The sequence below is a fragment of the Impatiens glandulifera genome, chromosome 5 (assembly GCF_907164915.1).
Source record: "Impatiens glandulifera chromosome 5, dImpGla2.1, whole genome shotgun sequence".
In the NCBI taxonomy this organism is placed as follows: Eukaryota; Viridiplantae; Streptophyta; class Magnoliopsida; order Ericales; family Balsaminaceae; genus Impatiens; species Impatiens glandulifera.
This window is the reverse complement of record NC_061866.1, coordinates 13853167-13871046: the sequence shown is the minus strand read 5'-3', so window position 1 is coordinate 13871046 and position 17880 is coordinate 13853167. Positions and strand designations below refer to the sequence as shown.

Here is a 17880-nt window from a genome sequence, read left to right as displayed (position 1 = left end):
TTGGTAATGAGGTTTTATATTTCCAAATTTGTGTTATTGTCTCGTAGTTATTGACAGTGAAATGATATAACTATCATCATCATCAAGAGGAAAGAGCTATTGTAGAAGGTAATGTATCTTTTATTTGTGTCTTACTTCATATTTCTATTGTTTCCTTGGTCTAGTTTCCTCAACTTGAGGGATCTCTCTAGAGTGTTTACCGTTTAAATGATTTCAGAAAAATTATATTTATCTTGTAGGTTAATATAGTGATAGTCTTCAGTTGTATGCCATGTTAATGATGGGATTCCAGTTTTTAGTAGTATCTCATGGTTAATAATATAGCTACAACTTAAATAGGTTGGTTAATAATTTAATTTTGTTTCTGCAATCACGTGAATGTGTTAGAGTACCTAGAAAACTTGCTAATTGCTCAATTAGAACCTGAGACATGCACATATCCATTGCTTTGTTTATTTGTACATGTTGATGAATTGCAAGAACAACACCAACCTTCATTTAGATAGACATAAAAATATATGTACAGTGAATGTCATTTTCTTCAAGTAAATCACTTGTTGTCTTCCTTAAATAGCCTGAGCCTATTAGTTAAATATTATTGATTCGAGTTAAAGACATTGATGAAAATCTGGTCCATTCAAGTGCACATTAAAATTTACCACCATAGATATATATGAATTAATTTATACTTTGACTTGTTTTCTTTGACAGGGACTACTTGGATGACTTTAATAAAAATATATTTTGATAAATGATGAGAATTTTATGATATAAGAGTTCAAATTTATATTTATATATTTTGTATTCATTTTTTTAGATTGATTCGAGTTAAAGACATTGATGAAAATCTGGTCCATTCAAGTGCACATTAAAATTTACCACCATAGATATATATGAATTAATTTATACTTTGACTTGTTTTCTTTGACAGGGACTACTTGCATGACTTTAATAAAAATATATTTTGATAAATGATGAGAATTTTATGATATAAGAGCTCAAATTTATATTTATATATTTTGTATTCATTTTTTTAGATTGAGAAATAATATTTGTATTGGATAAAAATGTTATATTTGTTTGTTTTGATATTATAAATTATCTAATTTATTATTAATTTTTTTATTTTTTTATTCATATTCTTAATAAAGAAAAAGTATTAATATATATATACATTTGGCGAAAATAATTTATTCTTATGCTGCCCTTTTAGCAACAGTAATATATGCCCTTAGCTACTTTTTAGCGACAGTAATTTATTCCCTTAGCTACTCTTTTAGCTACAGTAATTTATACCTGTTGTCAATCCATTAGCCACAGTACTAGTTCCTGTAGCTATATTTTAGCTACGGAACCAATAGCGACAGTTAGCCACCGGTCAATTTCCTGTGGCTGTTAACCTTTAGCGACAGTAATCTAACCAATAGCGACAGTGAATACTCACTACAACAAAACATATTTTTAACGACACTTGTATGACAACGCATATTAAGCGTGGCTAAAAGTCAAAAGAAACAAAACTTTTGTCAACCTATATGCCTATAACAACCTTTATGATTTTTTTTATATATTGTTCATAACTTCATAATTTCACTATTTTAAATTTTAATATTTTTTTTATATTTTATTATTTTAATTTTTAAACTAAATTTGACTTATAATTTCATTAACATTAAAATATAATTATTAACTTTATTAACTTTAAAAATCTATTTATTAAATATTTTTATTAACATCTGTCATTTAATTAATTATTATTTAAATTTAATTAAAAATAAAAAACATATATATTAAATTTAAGAATAAAAATTAAACCTATATATTTTTAAAATTAGAAAACACTGCTCAATTTCTTTTATTTAAAACCTAATCAGTATCTCACCCTCCAGACGTCTTCTTGAGTTCCCCTCTCTCGAAAAATTGCATCACTCATAGTGAAGATAATTCTAGCTCTATAAATCGTCGTCCTCCTCTTCATAGTGAAGATAATTTCTAGTCCATTCTAGATTTGAAGATTGATCTGAAGAAGAACGAAGATGGCTTGGACTTCTGCATATTTAGATGAATACCAGAAGTTTGTCACTAGGATGACGATGCCAAAGTGAGTTGAAATCTTTCTATTGTTTCTGAATCAATTCTCTTCTTATTCCGTTTGCTGCAAATAATACTATTAGGTGAACTGAAGATCGAATCTACAGCTAATTTGGCCTAGCTTTACGAATTTGACTTTTCAATGACTTATGCCCCAATTTGAGTCATTTTCCCAATCGTGTTTCGCAATTGACGCTAGTAAGAGAGGATTCAAAAGCTTTTGGTTGATAATTTCTCTAATTTGTCTCTGTTATTGTTCTTCGCAGGGTCATGTTTATCTAGATGTTAGTATCAATTCTCATTGTAGTTTGGTTCTATCTCTTCATTTATGTTGACACTGGCGAATTTCACCTAAGTGTTTGTACATTAAGTGTTTGTAGTCACCCTACCACTTCTTTCCATGAGCTTTTACTCTATTTGAAAGAATATTTCACTTACAGTTTTGAATGGTAAATAATTAGATCTTCAAACTGTAGAGACACTATTTCCATCTATCATGGAAGGTAGATTAAACAATTATTTCTACGTTAAGTGTGCATTATCTTTAACAAACCCAATTATACATCTTTTATACTGTATCATGTTTCGTCAATCTAATCCCAGGATTCTAAGAATGTATAATATTTAATATTCTAGAAAAATGCATGAGTCATGACCATTGTTTTGACTGTATTCTTTAGGATGAAATTATGATAACAATGATAGATATGATCTGCATCAAGTGAGAAAGATGTTAATTTGTTAATTCTACTTTGTATGCATCTTCTAGATTCTTTTTGTCCGGGTTTAGTGTTTAATTACCCTCTTTCTTTTCAGGCTTCGAGTCCGTTGCAAGTGAAGTATGCAGATGGAAAGACTAGGTATAATATTATTTTCACTACTTTTCATTCTATGTTGGTGTCAATTCTCTCCCTTTTCTAATGGTTTATTTGTTTTTTATGCTTTCAAAAGTATTGCTTTCAAAAGTATTGTCACAAATAATTACACTAATGACTCTTTGATTATGGGGTAACCTAGAGCACACACTTTTTGTGGGGATGTTGCCAAAGAATGTTTCTGAGACTGAGCTTTCTTCATTATTTTCTCAATATGGAACCATCAGAGACATGCTAATTTTGAGAGGTTCGCAACAAACAACTAAAGGTAGTAATTTTTCTTTAGGTTTTATTGGTTGTATAAATTGGGATGTAGAACGAATCTTAAGGGTTACTCCAAGGTTTTAACTATTTCAATGATGACAGGTTGTGTTTTTCTAAAGTATGAGACCAAGGAACAAGCTCTTGCAGCAATAGAAGCTCTTAATGGCAAGCACAAAATGGAGGTAAATTGTTAATTCCATTTGATGCTCAGATTTCCTTGTTGAACATAATCCATTTTTTCACTGTGAAACTTGAGTATTAACTTATCCATAAATTTTGGGATTATATGTTCTCCATTGTGGTGGCTAAATAGGAGAATGAGTTATGTACCTTGAACCTCAGTCACATTTTTTGATATGTAGAATGATTCAATTAGTTTCTTTGATAAAATTGCACACCAAATATGTATGAAATGCTCTCAGCTTTTGCCTTTTGTCCTATATTTCAGTTATGTACATTCTTGTTAGTGCATTATAAATATGTATGAATTACATTCAACTTCTGTGTGTTATTAAAACATCTATTTTCCTTCTATCCAACTGGTTTATTGTGCTCTTTGTTTGTCTTAAGATCAGAAACTATCTGAAATATTTAGTAAGTGGGAAACTTTTTCCATAATTATACAAGAATAAAAAATAGAAGATTGTATAGTGACTGGTAGGGTCTGTTGGAGAATTGTGGAATAATAATAGTATATAGTGAAGAAGAAATGAGATAATTTAGAACTTAACCGGGTAGCTCAGTGAAAAAGTTCTTACTAAATCTCATGTTAACTAAGAACACAAGAAATAAAAATTGAAAAGGACAAAAGAGATGAGAACAACAACTAGATAATGACAAAAGAAAATAAGAAGATAAGGATTCATTTTATTTTGAATCATTCTTTAATAGGGCCAGACTCTATTTATTAACAAGTATTTTGACTTCAAAATTCATATAGTTTTCTTCAATTTCAATTTAATTTCCTGGCTCTAATTTGTTCATTTTTAAAAAAATATATCGAGTATGATTATTTAATACCACGGAGTGTGTTCACAAGCGACTGAAGTTATTTAGGGTTTAGCCAGCTGCAATTTGTGAGTTTGTAAGCTCTCGCACCCGATTATTAGAGAAGAAGAAGAAGATGGGGAGAATGTTGATAAGAAGATAACTATAGGTGTATGCGTGATGGAAAAGAATGTGAAATGCGGCTCCGAGGTTCTTATTCATGTTACTTCGGTTTCATATGTGTAATCCAAAATGTTGTATAATTCAAATATAACATTATTATAAAATGATTATTGCAATGCAGTCTTATTACTAATTTCAGTGTAATGATTATAGGATATTTTTACAGGCACGCTCAGGTCCTATGGGACGAATTTTGAGTCAATTAGAGGCTTTTGGCGAGTTTAAGGTATTCAAATCATTTAATGTTGCATCATTTAATGTTGCATGATCTCTTGATATGCTATATTTAGTCTTATTATGTGATATTGGCGTTTCTGTAGATGGTATATTTGGGGATAAAGTTATTAGGGGGATCCAATTGAAAGGTATATTTGATTCTACGGCATTATCATAGTATATTTTGCACTTTTGAGAGTGGATTTGATATAAACCTATAATGTATGTCAGCATAATCTGTTTGTGAATCTAAATTTCCAGATGGCCTGTATGTGATTGCTTGTTTTCCTTTTATTCATCTGGATTTTCTCTTACAAAAGTAGAGGCCTATGCTGCATTGAGAAAGCAAGCATGTTACTGTTATTCTTTTACATTACACGCTTTTATAGCTTGGGCGGTTGTTCTATTTTCAGGACCTTTCTTGTGAATGAGTTGAAACAATAACACCTTCTTCATGATCGAAGTAAAGTGTATAAGGTATATGCTTTTAATATATATTATTTTATTACAATAATGTGATTAGGGTAAACGTCACTTACTCAACTTTAATCGCATGATTCACTATACTAAAGTGAGAATCTAATATTTACTGGTTTTCTAACATTTTCTGCACTTATATTCATCAATTTATTTAGTTCTTGACCTAGATTCTCTACATTCACACCTCGGTTGGCTTTACTATGTTCTCTTATTACACAATACTATAAATTGATTACAATGCTGCATAAATGTTCATGTTATTTCATGTTATTGTGGATATAGTTAGAGAGGGAGAGATGCAAGGTATGACTAAGGATCTGGATATAGAGCTTCGAAAGTTAAATTGCAGAACGACGGGTGGATTCATAATGTTAGTGCTTACCGAGCAGAAAAATCATTCTCTTTGTAAATTTGCATAATTTTTATCCTCCTGCTAACTTCTCCTCTATATTCTCTTCTCTGGTAATCTCTCTATTTCTTTATTTTCCATTGCTATATCATTTAAACGATTCATTTTGCATGTCAATCTCCTCTTCTTCTCGTATTTATCAATTTCTAGTTCATCGTATTGTCTTTATTAGATTTGATCGCCCTGATCTGCATAACTTGCTAATATTGATTGATTTATTGGGCTAGACTTCACCTTATATTATTTGTATTGTTCTTAGATCTGAAAGTAGACCACAAGATTAAAATTCTTCCATAATCCTTATCTTTAGCTCAAAATCTAGGTCAAGTGAGAGCTATTTTAAAATAGTAGTGTACAGTTCAATTCAATCAAATGAAAATGAAAAGAGAGAGGCAGAGGAGTTTTATTATCCTCTATACTTATAATTCTTAAGATATGTTTGAGTTTTTGTTGTTGTTGTGATGGACATTTTCTATTAAGTTGCATACATGGTTGATACTTTCAGTATAACTAATTTATACTCACTTCATAGTTGTTAAACAGTTCATCTAGTTAGTGGAGTTTTTCTTTAACATCTCATTTTATTTGTTAAGAACTTGAACACGTTTATTATGTTTTTTGCAACCTTAAAACATGCCATTTGATTGGTTAATTATTATGTATGGTATACAACATGTAAGGCATGCCCAAGATTCCATAATGTAGCAGTAGAAAAAGAACATAGTGCATACATGTCAGAAGAGTTTTTTTATGCAAAGCTCACACATCTTGGCTAGCAGCAGGTAGTAAATTTAGTCAATAATTCATGTCAGATTATCTCATGTAAATATATACCCAAATTTACAAAACATATATACTCCCAACAAGGTTTTTTTGAAATAACTAGTTGGTTATTCAAATAACCCAAGATCGAACAAGCCTTTGCAGATCCACGCTATGGTGATTTTCAAGTTTATCATGCGTTCCATATTATAACATAATTACAATAAAATTGATTAGCTATGTTGAACTGTATTTTAGTCTGTTTTCTTATCTAAATGGATAAGCCAGCAAACGAGCAGTCAATCAATGGAGGAGAAAAGTTTCAAATACATCATCCTAGGCAGTAACGCTGGTGTAAGTTGCACAATTCTGATATTATCATACTATAATCGAAGTTTGATGTAGGACGAAGATACCGAATCCATTGTATATCTTAATTATGTTATGCTCAGGTGCTATCATATATCATTATTTGCGTTGCAGTTGTCGAGGAACGAGAGATTGAATTGGGTTTCCAACTATTGCCAAACATATTGCACATTTTGGCTTCATATGACTGAAAACTTCTTTCCTTCCACCCTAATTTTTGCTAACTCCACCAAAATGAATTGATGCAATATTGTATTATTATTGTAGGGTTATGCTGCTAGAGAGTTCTAGCAATAGGGTGTTAAGTCAGGCGAGCTTGCAATTATTTCTGAAGAAGCGGTATGTATGACTTTCCCTGCATCTTTTGTCTTTTTCATGTATATTGTTAATTTGTTATTGCTATTTGATTTTGATTTCGTTCATTTTGGTCATCACTATTGGTACTTGTGATGATGGATTTTTTTTGGCTTTCAGGATGCTCCTTATGAGCGCCCAACTCTTAGCATTTATATTTCTTGTCCATTTGATACTGATTCTACTTAGGATGCTTAAAATGAGCTCAGATCTGTAGTGGGATAATCAATGATTGAAAATGTTGTTGTTCATATATGTCCGTAACTAACTTTCTGTGAACTTATCTGTTACTTTTATAATTCTTATCATTTTTTTCTTGTTGATTTCGATGAAAGGAAGTTTTTGTATTCACGGTTAAAAGGTCTTCTGACAAAGTATAGTCCAAAGAGAGTTGTTGATACCAATTACAAATGTTGATACTTACAAGTGGAACTATTTAGTTTTATTTCCTCTACTTCCAATTTCAATAGAAAAATCTAACATACAATTTCCATTGGAACATGAAAGACTAGGTTTACTGGGATTGGTGTTGGAGCTACTTATGCAGGTTATATTACATAAGATTTAATTGAGTAAATCTCTATTAATTGGGTTCTCTTGCTTTATAGTGTGTGAAGATTGAGTAAATTAAAAGAGATTTACTTGACTCAACTGCTGGATATGGAATTGTCTTTTTGTATAATTTAGTATTAAAGTCTCTTTTGAAATGCATTGGTGTGAGAAATTATCCAAACACTTTTTGTTGAGAGTATTTAAGAATAGAAGTGGTGTGTTTGACATCTTTTTTTTCGCATTAAGTTAAAAGGAAATTCACTTTTTTTTTCTCATTTAGTTAAAAAGGAAATTTACTTTGTATTTACCATTTGTTTATGTTGGGGGAATGAAATGTTTTTTTTTGAATTTCATTGCAGGCAACATACCACATTATTAATTCAGCTGCAATGCAAAATCTAATTACATGTATGGTTTGGTCACATATCAATTCCAATTGTGTTTAGAGAAGCTGTGGAATTGGTGCCCAAAAAAATGGGATGTATAAAATTGTCTTTTAATTGTTTTTAAACTATTAGAACATTTGTAATATATTTGTTAATGTTCTTTATTCAAGTATTAATATGATTTTATGAGAAAATTTTGTTGAGATTTTTATATTTCATTTTTTATTATTTAAAATGTTAATAACGAGTAAAAAAAATGATATTTTAAATGTTATTTTTATTGATTATTTAATTTAAAATAATAAAAAAATTTATTATAAAAATTGAAATATACTTGTGGCAACGCTTATTTTAATATTACCGACGCTTAAATACGCGTTGTTAAAACTTACGCCCAACTGCTTCTGGCGACGTTAAAATAAGCGTCGGTAATATTTTGAGCGACGCTTTTAAGTGTTGGCAGAAGTTTATTTAAGCGTTGCCAAAAGCCTTTTTTGTTGTAGTGACTGTTGCAATTGCCCTTTTTTTTTATACTAGTGTTGGTTGTGAGGTTAGTTGGCTAATTGGTATTATTTTAGTAAGAAAAATATTGATTCTTTTTGTTGTTATTATAATTCATTTATGTTGATTTTAGTAACTAAGATTACAAATATATTTGTATTTGTATCAAGTGATTTTATTACTTCATTTGTTGTTTATCTATTTTATGTTTAAATAATAGTATTATGTGAAGAGATTAATCCTATTTGTTGAAATTGTTGTAGGTTATTATTGAATATTATGTATTTGGATTAGATACGAAGATATTTATTTAAGGTTTAATTTGAATATAGTGTTTTATGGATTTGTATTAAAATATGGTATTATACTTTTTAGATTTAGATATGAGAATGATTGGTGTTATGTCAATAAGGTTTAATTGAAATAGTTTTTTTTTACTACGTGATAAATTATGCTTGAAATACATTAATATCTAATTTTAATGTATTTTTATTGATTATTGAGATTTTATAAAATAAAATTTTAATATAAAATAAAATTATTTCTCACTATAATATTAATTCTGAAGGAAACAAATGACAATATTGCAACAAACAATTTTCAAAATTTTAGTTTAATCTTAGGATATATTAACAAAAAAGTTTTATTGAGGTAAATTTGGTGCAGAAATAATTTAAAGGACAAATCGTCGCTAAAAATTAGTATTCGTCGCAATATTATGTCAAGTTTCGTCGCAAATATTACGTCAGAAGATCTGTCGCAAATACTAAGTTAAAAAATCCACCGTCCAACTATTTTAATATGGAATTTCCGTCATATATAAATTATCCGTCGCTTAAACTGTCGGTAATAAGCGTCGATATGTTTTTTTTAATTATCCATTATACAATATTATTATTCTCTTTGATTCTTCGAACATCAGCCTAGAGATCTAGGAGGGAAACATAAAATCCTAACATAATAAAACAATTCGTTTCCAAAACAAAATATTTATCCATTTTAATTATTGTTTCATGATTTCACTAAAACTTTTTTCAAATAATAAATTATCAGCATTTATTAAAATTTATAAAAAAAATAAAATCAACAAAATTAGAAAAAAACAAGTATTTGCTCTAATTTTTTGAAATATCAAACAAAATGAAATTGTCAAATATTAAAATCATACAAACACAATTCAAACAAGACATGGTAAAGAGTGGATTTTGTGATTTCTTTAAATTTGATGCACCAATCAGATGTCGCCAAAGTGACATTTCTTTTTTAAGTTGGGTTATTTCTTTTTTAATTAATATAATCTAATACTCTAATACTCTACCTTATATTGAGATAAATTTAATTTGTAGAAACATATCTGAATCTACAGGGAAGAACGATACATTAAAATTTCATTCAAAATTTTTTAATTATCTTGAATCTTCTAGATCTGGATTTTGATATTTGATAAAAAAAAAAAAAAAAATCATTCTGGAATATATGATATGGGGGTTTACATTTTTCAAACATATATTTATAGTGCTTGAGTATCCTTAAGAGTGAAGAACCCTTGGGTTTTGATCTTCCAACCATATATTCATAGCCCTGGAGTATCCTTAAGAATAAACAAACCTTTATCATTTAGTCTCATTAAATTAACATAATAGATATGTTATCCAACAGTAATATTAGCTTTCATATGATTTGGGTACTTACCCCTAATATAATTATTTATTATTCGACTTATCATGTAAATACTATTTCTCTTTTTACACAAATACATCCTCAAAGTTATTATAAATGTTTAAATAATCTCATAATATTTATATTTTAATAAATCATTTTAATTATTTAATCATTATTATGATAACAATTATATATACAATTATTAAATAATATATGTACCCCATATGTTTGAAATTAATTATAATAATCTCTCACTTTAGTTATATTTATATTTTTTTAATTATATATTATAATTTTAAGATATCAAAATATTGTTATCATCTTCAAAATATATATATATATATATATATATATATATATATATATATATATGTATATGTATATATATATGTATATGTATATATATGTATATATATGTATATGTATATATATGTATATGTATATATATGTATATGTATATATATGTATATGTATATATATATATATATATATATATATATATATATATATGTATATATATATATGTGTATATATATATATATGTGTATATATATATATATGTGTATATATATATATATGTGTATATATGTGTATATATGTGTATATGTATATATGTGTATATATGTGTATATGTATATATATATATATATATAAAAAGTCTTGGTTTCAATTATATCGATTAAAATGATTTTCGTTACATTAGTTTGTAACAAAAAAACTCATAGTCACATATGTCAATACAATTAGATGAAATATTAGATATGGGTGTGTAGTGTATTGTGAATTTTAACATTTCTAATATCAACTAGTCTTTCTTTATTTCTTGTAGAGATAATTTTAAATAACTTTAGAATCTAAAGCAGAAATATCATTTGATATTTCGTTGTGTCGAACAAAAAATGAGTATGTTAGGGAAATGTTCCAACCCATATATATAACCTACCTATTATCAAACTAAATGGTAGATGTTTGTTCACTCTTAAGAATACTAAGTTGTTGATAGAGGGTTAGAAGATCTACACTTCACATCAGACATTCCAGTAAGATCGTTTTATCAACGATCCAGAACTGCGAGATACATGATCAGGTGGAGATCTCAATAACGTTTTTATGAACCATTTTTCATTATTACAGATCTGGTATATTTCTGCAACTACAATTTATCTCGATTTATCGATATAGAGTATTAATATTTAAAGACTTAGAAAATAAATATTTAATTGTAGATTTTGACACCTTATTGTGAAAGAAAATGTATAAAGTTGACAAATTTCTATTAAACACATAGATACAAAAGGTTTTACTACCTATTATCTTTCAGGACCTATTGTCTTTCAGGATAATATAGACTACTTGTATCATAGGGGTGTAATAGAGATTGACAAACTCTAGTTTCCAATGTGAGTTTGTAATTTCATTTGTAGTTTGATTTTTTTTTGTTCTTTTTTAAAATGGAACAACAGATTAAGTATGTAGCCCACAAACACACATAACCATTTAACTAGGCATAGAACTTACCGTTTGACATGCTCGAACCCAGAAATTTAGGGTTAGTATCCACCTCTTATTACCGCTAAGATAACCAAATTATAGGTAAGTCTAAATTTCGGTCTGGACATCAAGCGACACCGTGAGGCGCGGTTAAGTTCCCTTTGAAAATCCAATTCGCAGTTTGAATCAAGTGGTCAGTCTAGAGGAAGCTTTTGTAGATATAGATCATTCCAAAAGTGTCTAGACATGTTCTTGTTTGGACACTTAAACTCAAGCCTTTGTTGCGGTGTAGTTGACTTCTAATTGTGCTGTTTTCTCCCACCCTATTGCTGTAGAATTCAAACATCTGTTGTTCCATTGAAGATTAAGCTTTCTGTGCTTGATCTTTCCCATGACTGGTACACACCCGTCTAGTGTTGTTACTCGGGCAAGGCTTGTCCTTCAAGCCCGCTTTGAAGATTCTAAGAAGCTACTGATGGGGCCATCGACCGACAGTAAGGATAAGAGCGACAGAAGAGCCCGCAAATCCCATAACAATACTAGAAAATAGAAGCCAAAGATCAAGGATGGAGTCATGCATAATGGTAAGGATGCTCCTATTGATTCCATGCCAAATACATCATCGAGTATGAATTCTTTTCCACATGTTGAAGAATCAAATGAGAGTTGTTCTATTGAGGATTAATTCTTAGATGATAAGCATGTGCATACTAGAAATGTTTGACTGATCTGATAGGAATTGATAGGAATGCAAATAGAACTAATAGGCTTTTAAATTTAGTAAATATTGTTGTTGAACTGATAGGTTTTACTGCACAGAACGGACCATTAAGATAGTTGGTTGGTACCCAAGATCTTGAAATTAGACATTCTGTTGAGAAATTGGTCAAGAAATTGTACTTTGATGAACTTGGAGAAAATCGTGTTAAAGATGCTGATGGTTCGGCCTCTATGCCAGAAATAATTTGTCCTAAAGGTACTCTGGTCGATCAGGTAATTAGCAGCAGTCTTGGATGTGTATCGGGTCCTACTGAAAATTCTATTATGGGGTCTAAGTCTGAAAAAGGTGAATTTAGTGAATTGGGTATTAAAGGTCCTATTGTTGTTGGTCCTACTGAAAATTGTGTTAATAAGGCTACATATCTAGTCCCTCTATCGGAATCAATCTGTCTCAAGGGTCCTCTGGTCGATCAAACAATTGGCAAAACTCCTAAATGTAAATCGGGTTTAGCGCTGAAAGTTTTATTATGGGGTTAGAGCTGAATCAGATGAATCTGTCAATTTGGGTAATGAGGGTCCTAAAAATGCTACTATAACAGAGTTGCGTAAGTTTGCTGAACTAGGTTCATTGGGTCCATATGAGGCTATTATTTCAGTGTCTAGTTTAGAAAAGGGAGCATTAGACATTCTGGTTTATTTGGGCTCAATTGAAGATCAGAAAACAGAATCTACTAGTCCTAATGTGAAACAAGATGATAAAAACAAACTCTGATGGAACTTCTTTGGAAAAATCAGGAAGACTGTAGGCTAGACTTGATGTTAACAATATGAGTTCGATAGCTGAAAAGGCCAGGTTGAATGCCAGGCTGAAAATGGGTAAATCTGATGATGCTAGTTGTAGTCAGGTAACTGAAATGGAGGCTAAAGTTGCAGGGTCGAATGGGTCTGAAATGGGAATGCTATCACCTGATATGATAGTCAATTTCACGGGTCTTAATAACATGAAGTTCATGAAGAACACACCAGGAAATATGACTTAAAAAATTCAGCAACTTTGGCCGATGATGCTGATGTAACTTTGGCTAGCATAACAACTTACAATGGTTCGTTGGTGGATGAAAATCTGGGTTGCAAACTGATTGATAGTCTAGGTCTGGATCATATTGATACTACACATAATCTGAGTCAGAATATTGGCCAGGTTAAGGTTAACAATCTGGGACAAATTATCGGTGATGAAAGAAAGGAAGAGGGTAAAGGGTTTTTCATTGGTAAAAAACAAAAGGTCAAATTTTAGTGAATGGGTTAGCCAATGGTTTAAGCTTGGCTGGATCTGATAAAAGTTATTGGGTTGCTGGTAATTTGGGATAGATAAGGGTTGATGTCATGGGTCTGGGTATGGAAAAGGTAGTTACTGAGGGTCATGATTGTAGACTGGAAGATAACGTCGATGAAGATAATATGTTAAGTCAAAATCGTCATACTGGGAATCCTAACGTAGAGAAAGCTATTGGTCTTAATCCTGCATCTAATACCAGTCTTGTTCAAAATGTCGGTCTTGGTCAAGCTATTGGTCATGCTACTAGCGGTCCTGAAGCTATACATGTTATCGGTCCTGCTACAACCAACTCTTCTATATCAGTCGGTCCTGTTCAAAATATCGTTCCTGAATATACTAGTTCTAGACCTGATCACGTTAATGGACCTGACTTTGTCGTTCTTGAATTAATTAGTACTATTTCTTTCGGTCCAGATAATAATAATGGTACTCATTCTACAGGTCCTGGCCAGGGTTCCAGTACTATTGTTGTCGTTCCTGGCCACACTAACGCTACTGCTCAAGGACCTAGACACACCGGTCCTAGAACTGGTCATGTCATCGGTCTTGATGTTGTCGGTCCTAGACACACAGATCCTCGAAATGCTCATGTCATTGGTCCTATTAATGCTGGTCCTGGTCACACTGATCCTGCTGCTGAAGGTCCTAGACACACCGATCCTGGAACTGCTTATGTCATCGGTCCAAATGATGCCGGTCCTACACACACAGATCATCGAAATGCTTATGTCATCGGTCATGCTCGCTAGGATGATTATACTTCGATCAAAACTACTCACTCTCGATTGAATCAAAAGTACTAAAGTAAGGAGTTTGACATGGAATCAGATGCTAACACTAATTATGATGAATCAATTATATGTGATCTTGAATCTCACAAGTCTATAAAGAAAATGTATACAACAAAGATCAAGTCGAAAACAAAAGGGCCTATTTCTGCTAAGACAAGTGCTGGCGCTGAAAAGATGGGTAATGAAGTAGGGTCGAGAAATTCCAATGTGGTCAAGAATTCTAAAAATCAATCGAAATCCAAAGAAAGGAAGAATTCTAAAGAATTTAACTCAAGTTACAAGAAGAAAGCAGAAGTAAATTCAAAGGAAGAGATACCTAAAGCTAGTCCTAAGATACTAAATCTGGGTGCATTTTCTCCTCTTGTGAACTTTGATCCCGAAACTCCTATTGAAAGTATTTCAAAGAGGAAAACAGGTACACAAGAGAAGAGAACAGATAAATACATTCTAAAGAAGATTTGGTCGGGTAAAGGGAACGACTTCGTCGGGGATAAAAGGGTGAGATGGGCTGAAAAAAGCAAGAAAATATTGAAAGATAGAAATCTGGAACCCGAGATCCCCTCAGCCCCTACTGATGTTGCACTAGTCAAGGAAAATATTCAAGCTAATTCTAAGGATCCTAATGCTGGTCCAATTGGTCCATGAGGAAAAATGAGATTGCAATCTTAGTAGGGCTAAACTAGAAATCAACATGACTAAGGAAATGAGTGATCAATTGAATGCTCAATTCAACAGCCATTATATGAAGAACTGGAATCTATTTAGCAATGGTCAATATGATGAAGTGACAAATGGTCGGTCAAAACTATGAAGGAAATCTCAAAATGTAAAAAAAACGATAGTGTACACGATTATGAGAAATCCCAACAAAACCTAACAGAAAGGAAAGGTGTGGAATGACTATGCTGTTCTTGATCTAGAAAAAGACAAATTCCAGCTTGACACCTATTCCTGAAGGTCATCACTCTCGATCACCCGTACCGATTTGAGCTCCCACCTGAAATTGAAGAGAAATGTGTGAATGCATGAGAGTTTTTTTTATTGTGGATCACTTTATGGGAAATATGAAGGCGCCATTTGCTGAGGTTGGAAGAAGGTTGATGGCTCAATGGGAATCTGTCGGTCTGGAAAGAGTTACTATAAATGATCATGGATTCTATTTTCTCTCTTTCCGGAATAGAAGTGAACTAAAGCCCATTATAGAAAGTGAAAATAACTTTATCAGATGTAGAAAATTCAAGCTATACAAGTGGAGTGAAGATATTAACACCAATCACAAACCGCCTGAATTGGAGAAAATTTAGGTGAACCTCAAAAACGTTCCGTCACACCTATGTAATCTAATGGGTCTTCCCTACATATCAAATATAATAGACAAACTGCTTATGTTTAATCTTGCAATGAAAGGCTATGAGCGTGCGTCTGTGGCTAGGGTTAGCGTTGAAATCCATCTGAGCAACTTTCTCTCGCTTAAACAAGAACTAAAGGATAGACTGGGAAACTTCTTTGATATAGGAGTTCAATATGAATGGCGACCCAGTCGATGCCTGTGGTGTAGCACATTCACACACTCAACAAACAAATGCCCTGTTAATAGTATGAGATTTAAGGCTAACAATAATGTTCAAGTAGGGGATCAGAATGAAAAAGTTTCTAATCAGGCGAATATTGCTAAGAACATAAATATAAATTAATATTAACATCGGTCCTAATGCTTCCAAAAGATCCGATCCTATTTTCACCGTCACGTTCAGAATTCTGGACCTGGCCTGAACACTGGTCATAATGTTACTAAGTCCTTCCAGTCAAGCTCAAAATATCAGCCTTACAAATAAGGGTCCTACCGGTCCTTGCCAGAAAATTGGTCTTGCTAATGACGGTCATGACTACACCGATTTTTAGAGTTAATCATCATAATACCGATCTTTCTATCATCGGTCTAGGCCTCATTGGTCCTAGATCTGCTGATAATGATGATCTTGCTACAGCCAGTCTTAGACTTAATGGTCCTGTTACTGTTGGTCCAAGATTCACCGGTCATGTTACTACTAATGATACCGGTCCTAATACAGCCGGTCCTAACCTCACCGGTCCTACTATTGTCGGTCTTGGCATAACCGGTCCTAATGCTAATCACAGAACTGGTCCAGAGGTAAATGTCGGTCCTTTCTTCATCGGTCTTCGAACACAAAGACCTTTAGAGCACGTAATTCTTGGCCCTTATAAAACAAGGAAACTTAGTCCTAATTGAGCTCCGATATGTTCGGTAAAAACATCACATATGGGTTGCGAGTCTAATTTTCAAAGTTCCAGGAATGCAGGCAAGAACCGAAGAAACAATATAATCAGAATTCAAAATGACCCGATCCTTGGACTCAGAGCCAACTTTTGTGATTGTGAACAGGAGAATCCTGGACTAAAAAACATTAAACAACTTGCAAACAACCAGGAAGCACTTGAGAAAGATATGGTGAATCTCGCGTTATGTGAAATCAAAAACTCAAATTCAGACAAGAATAAACCGATCATGAATAAGGAAGAGAGCCTTGGCACCGAAGTGGGACAAATCAAAATTTGCACAAGAAACGAATCTACTAGTGGAGAGGTTGAAAGCCAAAAAACACCCACTAGAAGAGAACAGGCTGAAACACAAAAACAAGACAGAAAGATTCTGGATCTAGTGGCTACTAACTCTATAACGGAATAAGATGAGATCTTTAAAACAAAATCCCCACCGAATGACAATATTATTTCATATAATAAATTTGTATCCATTAATGATAGTGAGGACAGTGACACTTATGATTTCTCCGAGGATGAGGTACAAGACAACCTTGAAAGTCAGGAACGGAACACATATATCCATTCATGAACATAGTAACATGGAACATAAGGGGCTCAATGACCCTCTAAAATGCAAAGAAATCAGGAGGATCATTGAGAACTAGAAGATTACTATAATGGGTATTATTAAAACAAAAGTCAGAATGTTGATAAGGTTAGCAAGCTGTGTATTGATAGCAGCTTGGAACTTATACATAATTTAAATGACAAAACGGGAAGAATTTGGGTTATTTGGGACAACAAGGTTGCTGAGGTCAAGCCTCTCTTCTCCAATGATCAAACAATTCCAGTTGAGGTTAGAGACAGAATCTCTGGAATCGAGTTCCATTTTGATATTGTATATGGTAGCAACTTGAGCACAAACAAGAGGCTACTCTAGAAATATATTAGGAACTGGATTGGTGGTGATAAGCCTTGGGCCGCACTCGGTGACTACAATGCAACTAGAAATGAAACCGATCGTAGTCCGGAATCTGAAATCACTCATGATATGATCGATTTCAATGATTGCATCAGAGATATGGGATACATTAAGCCTACTAATTCCGGTAACTTCTTCACCTGGTCTTCTACGCGAGGGGACGAGAACATCAACGAGAAATGG

At 32.0% G+C, this 17880-nt stretch overlaps 1 protein-coding gene across 1 annotated transcript; it reads left to right on the top strand.

The window, feature by feature from the left end:
• Positions 1-3128: 3128 nt before the first annotated feature.
• On the top strand, positions 3129-13074 carry LOC124939036 (CUGBP Elav-like family member 1). The gene is made up of 8 exons (XM_047479553.1): positions 3129-3234; positions 3333-3412; positions 4567-4626; positions 4721-4723; positions 4878-4884; positions 5379-5466; positions 12449-12798; positions 12851-13074. The coding sequence occupies exons 1-8, from the start codon at positions 3129-3131 to the stop codon at positions 13072-13074; spliced, it is 918 nt and encodes a 305-aa protein (XP_047335509.1).
• The last annotated feature ends 4806 nt before the right edge of the window (positions 13075-17880 follow it).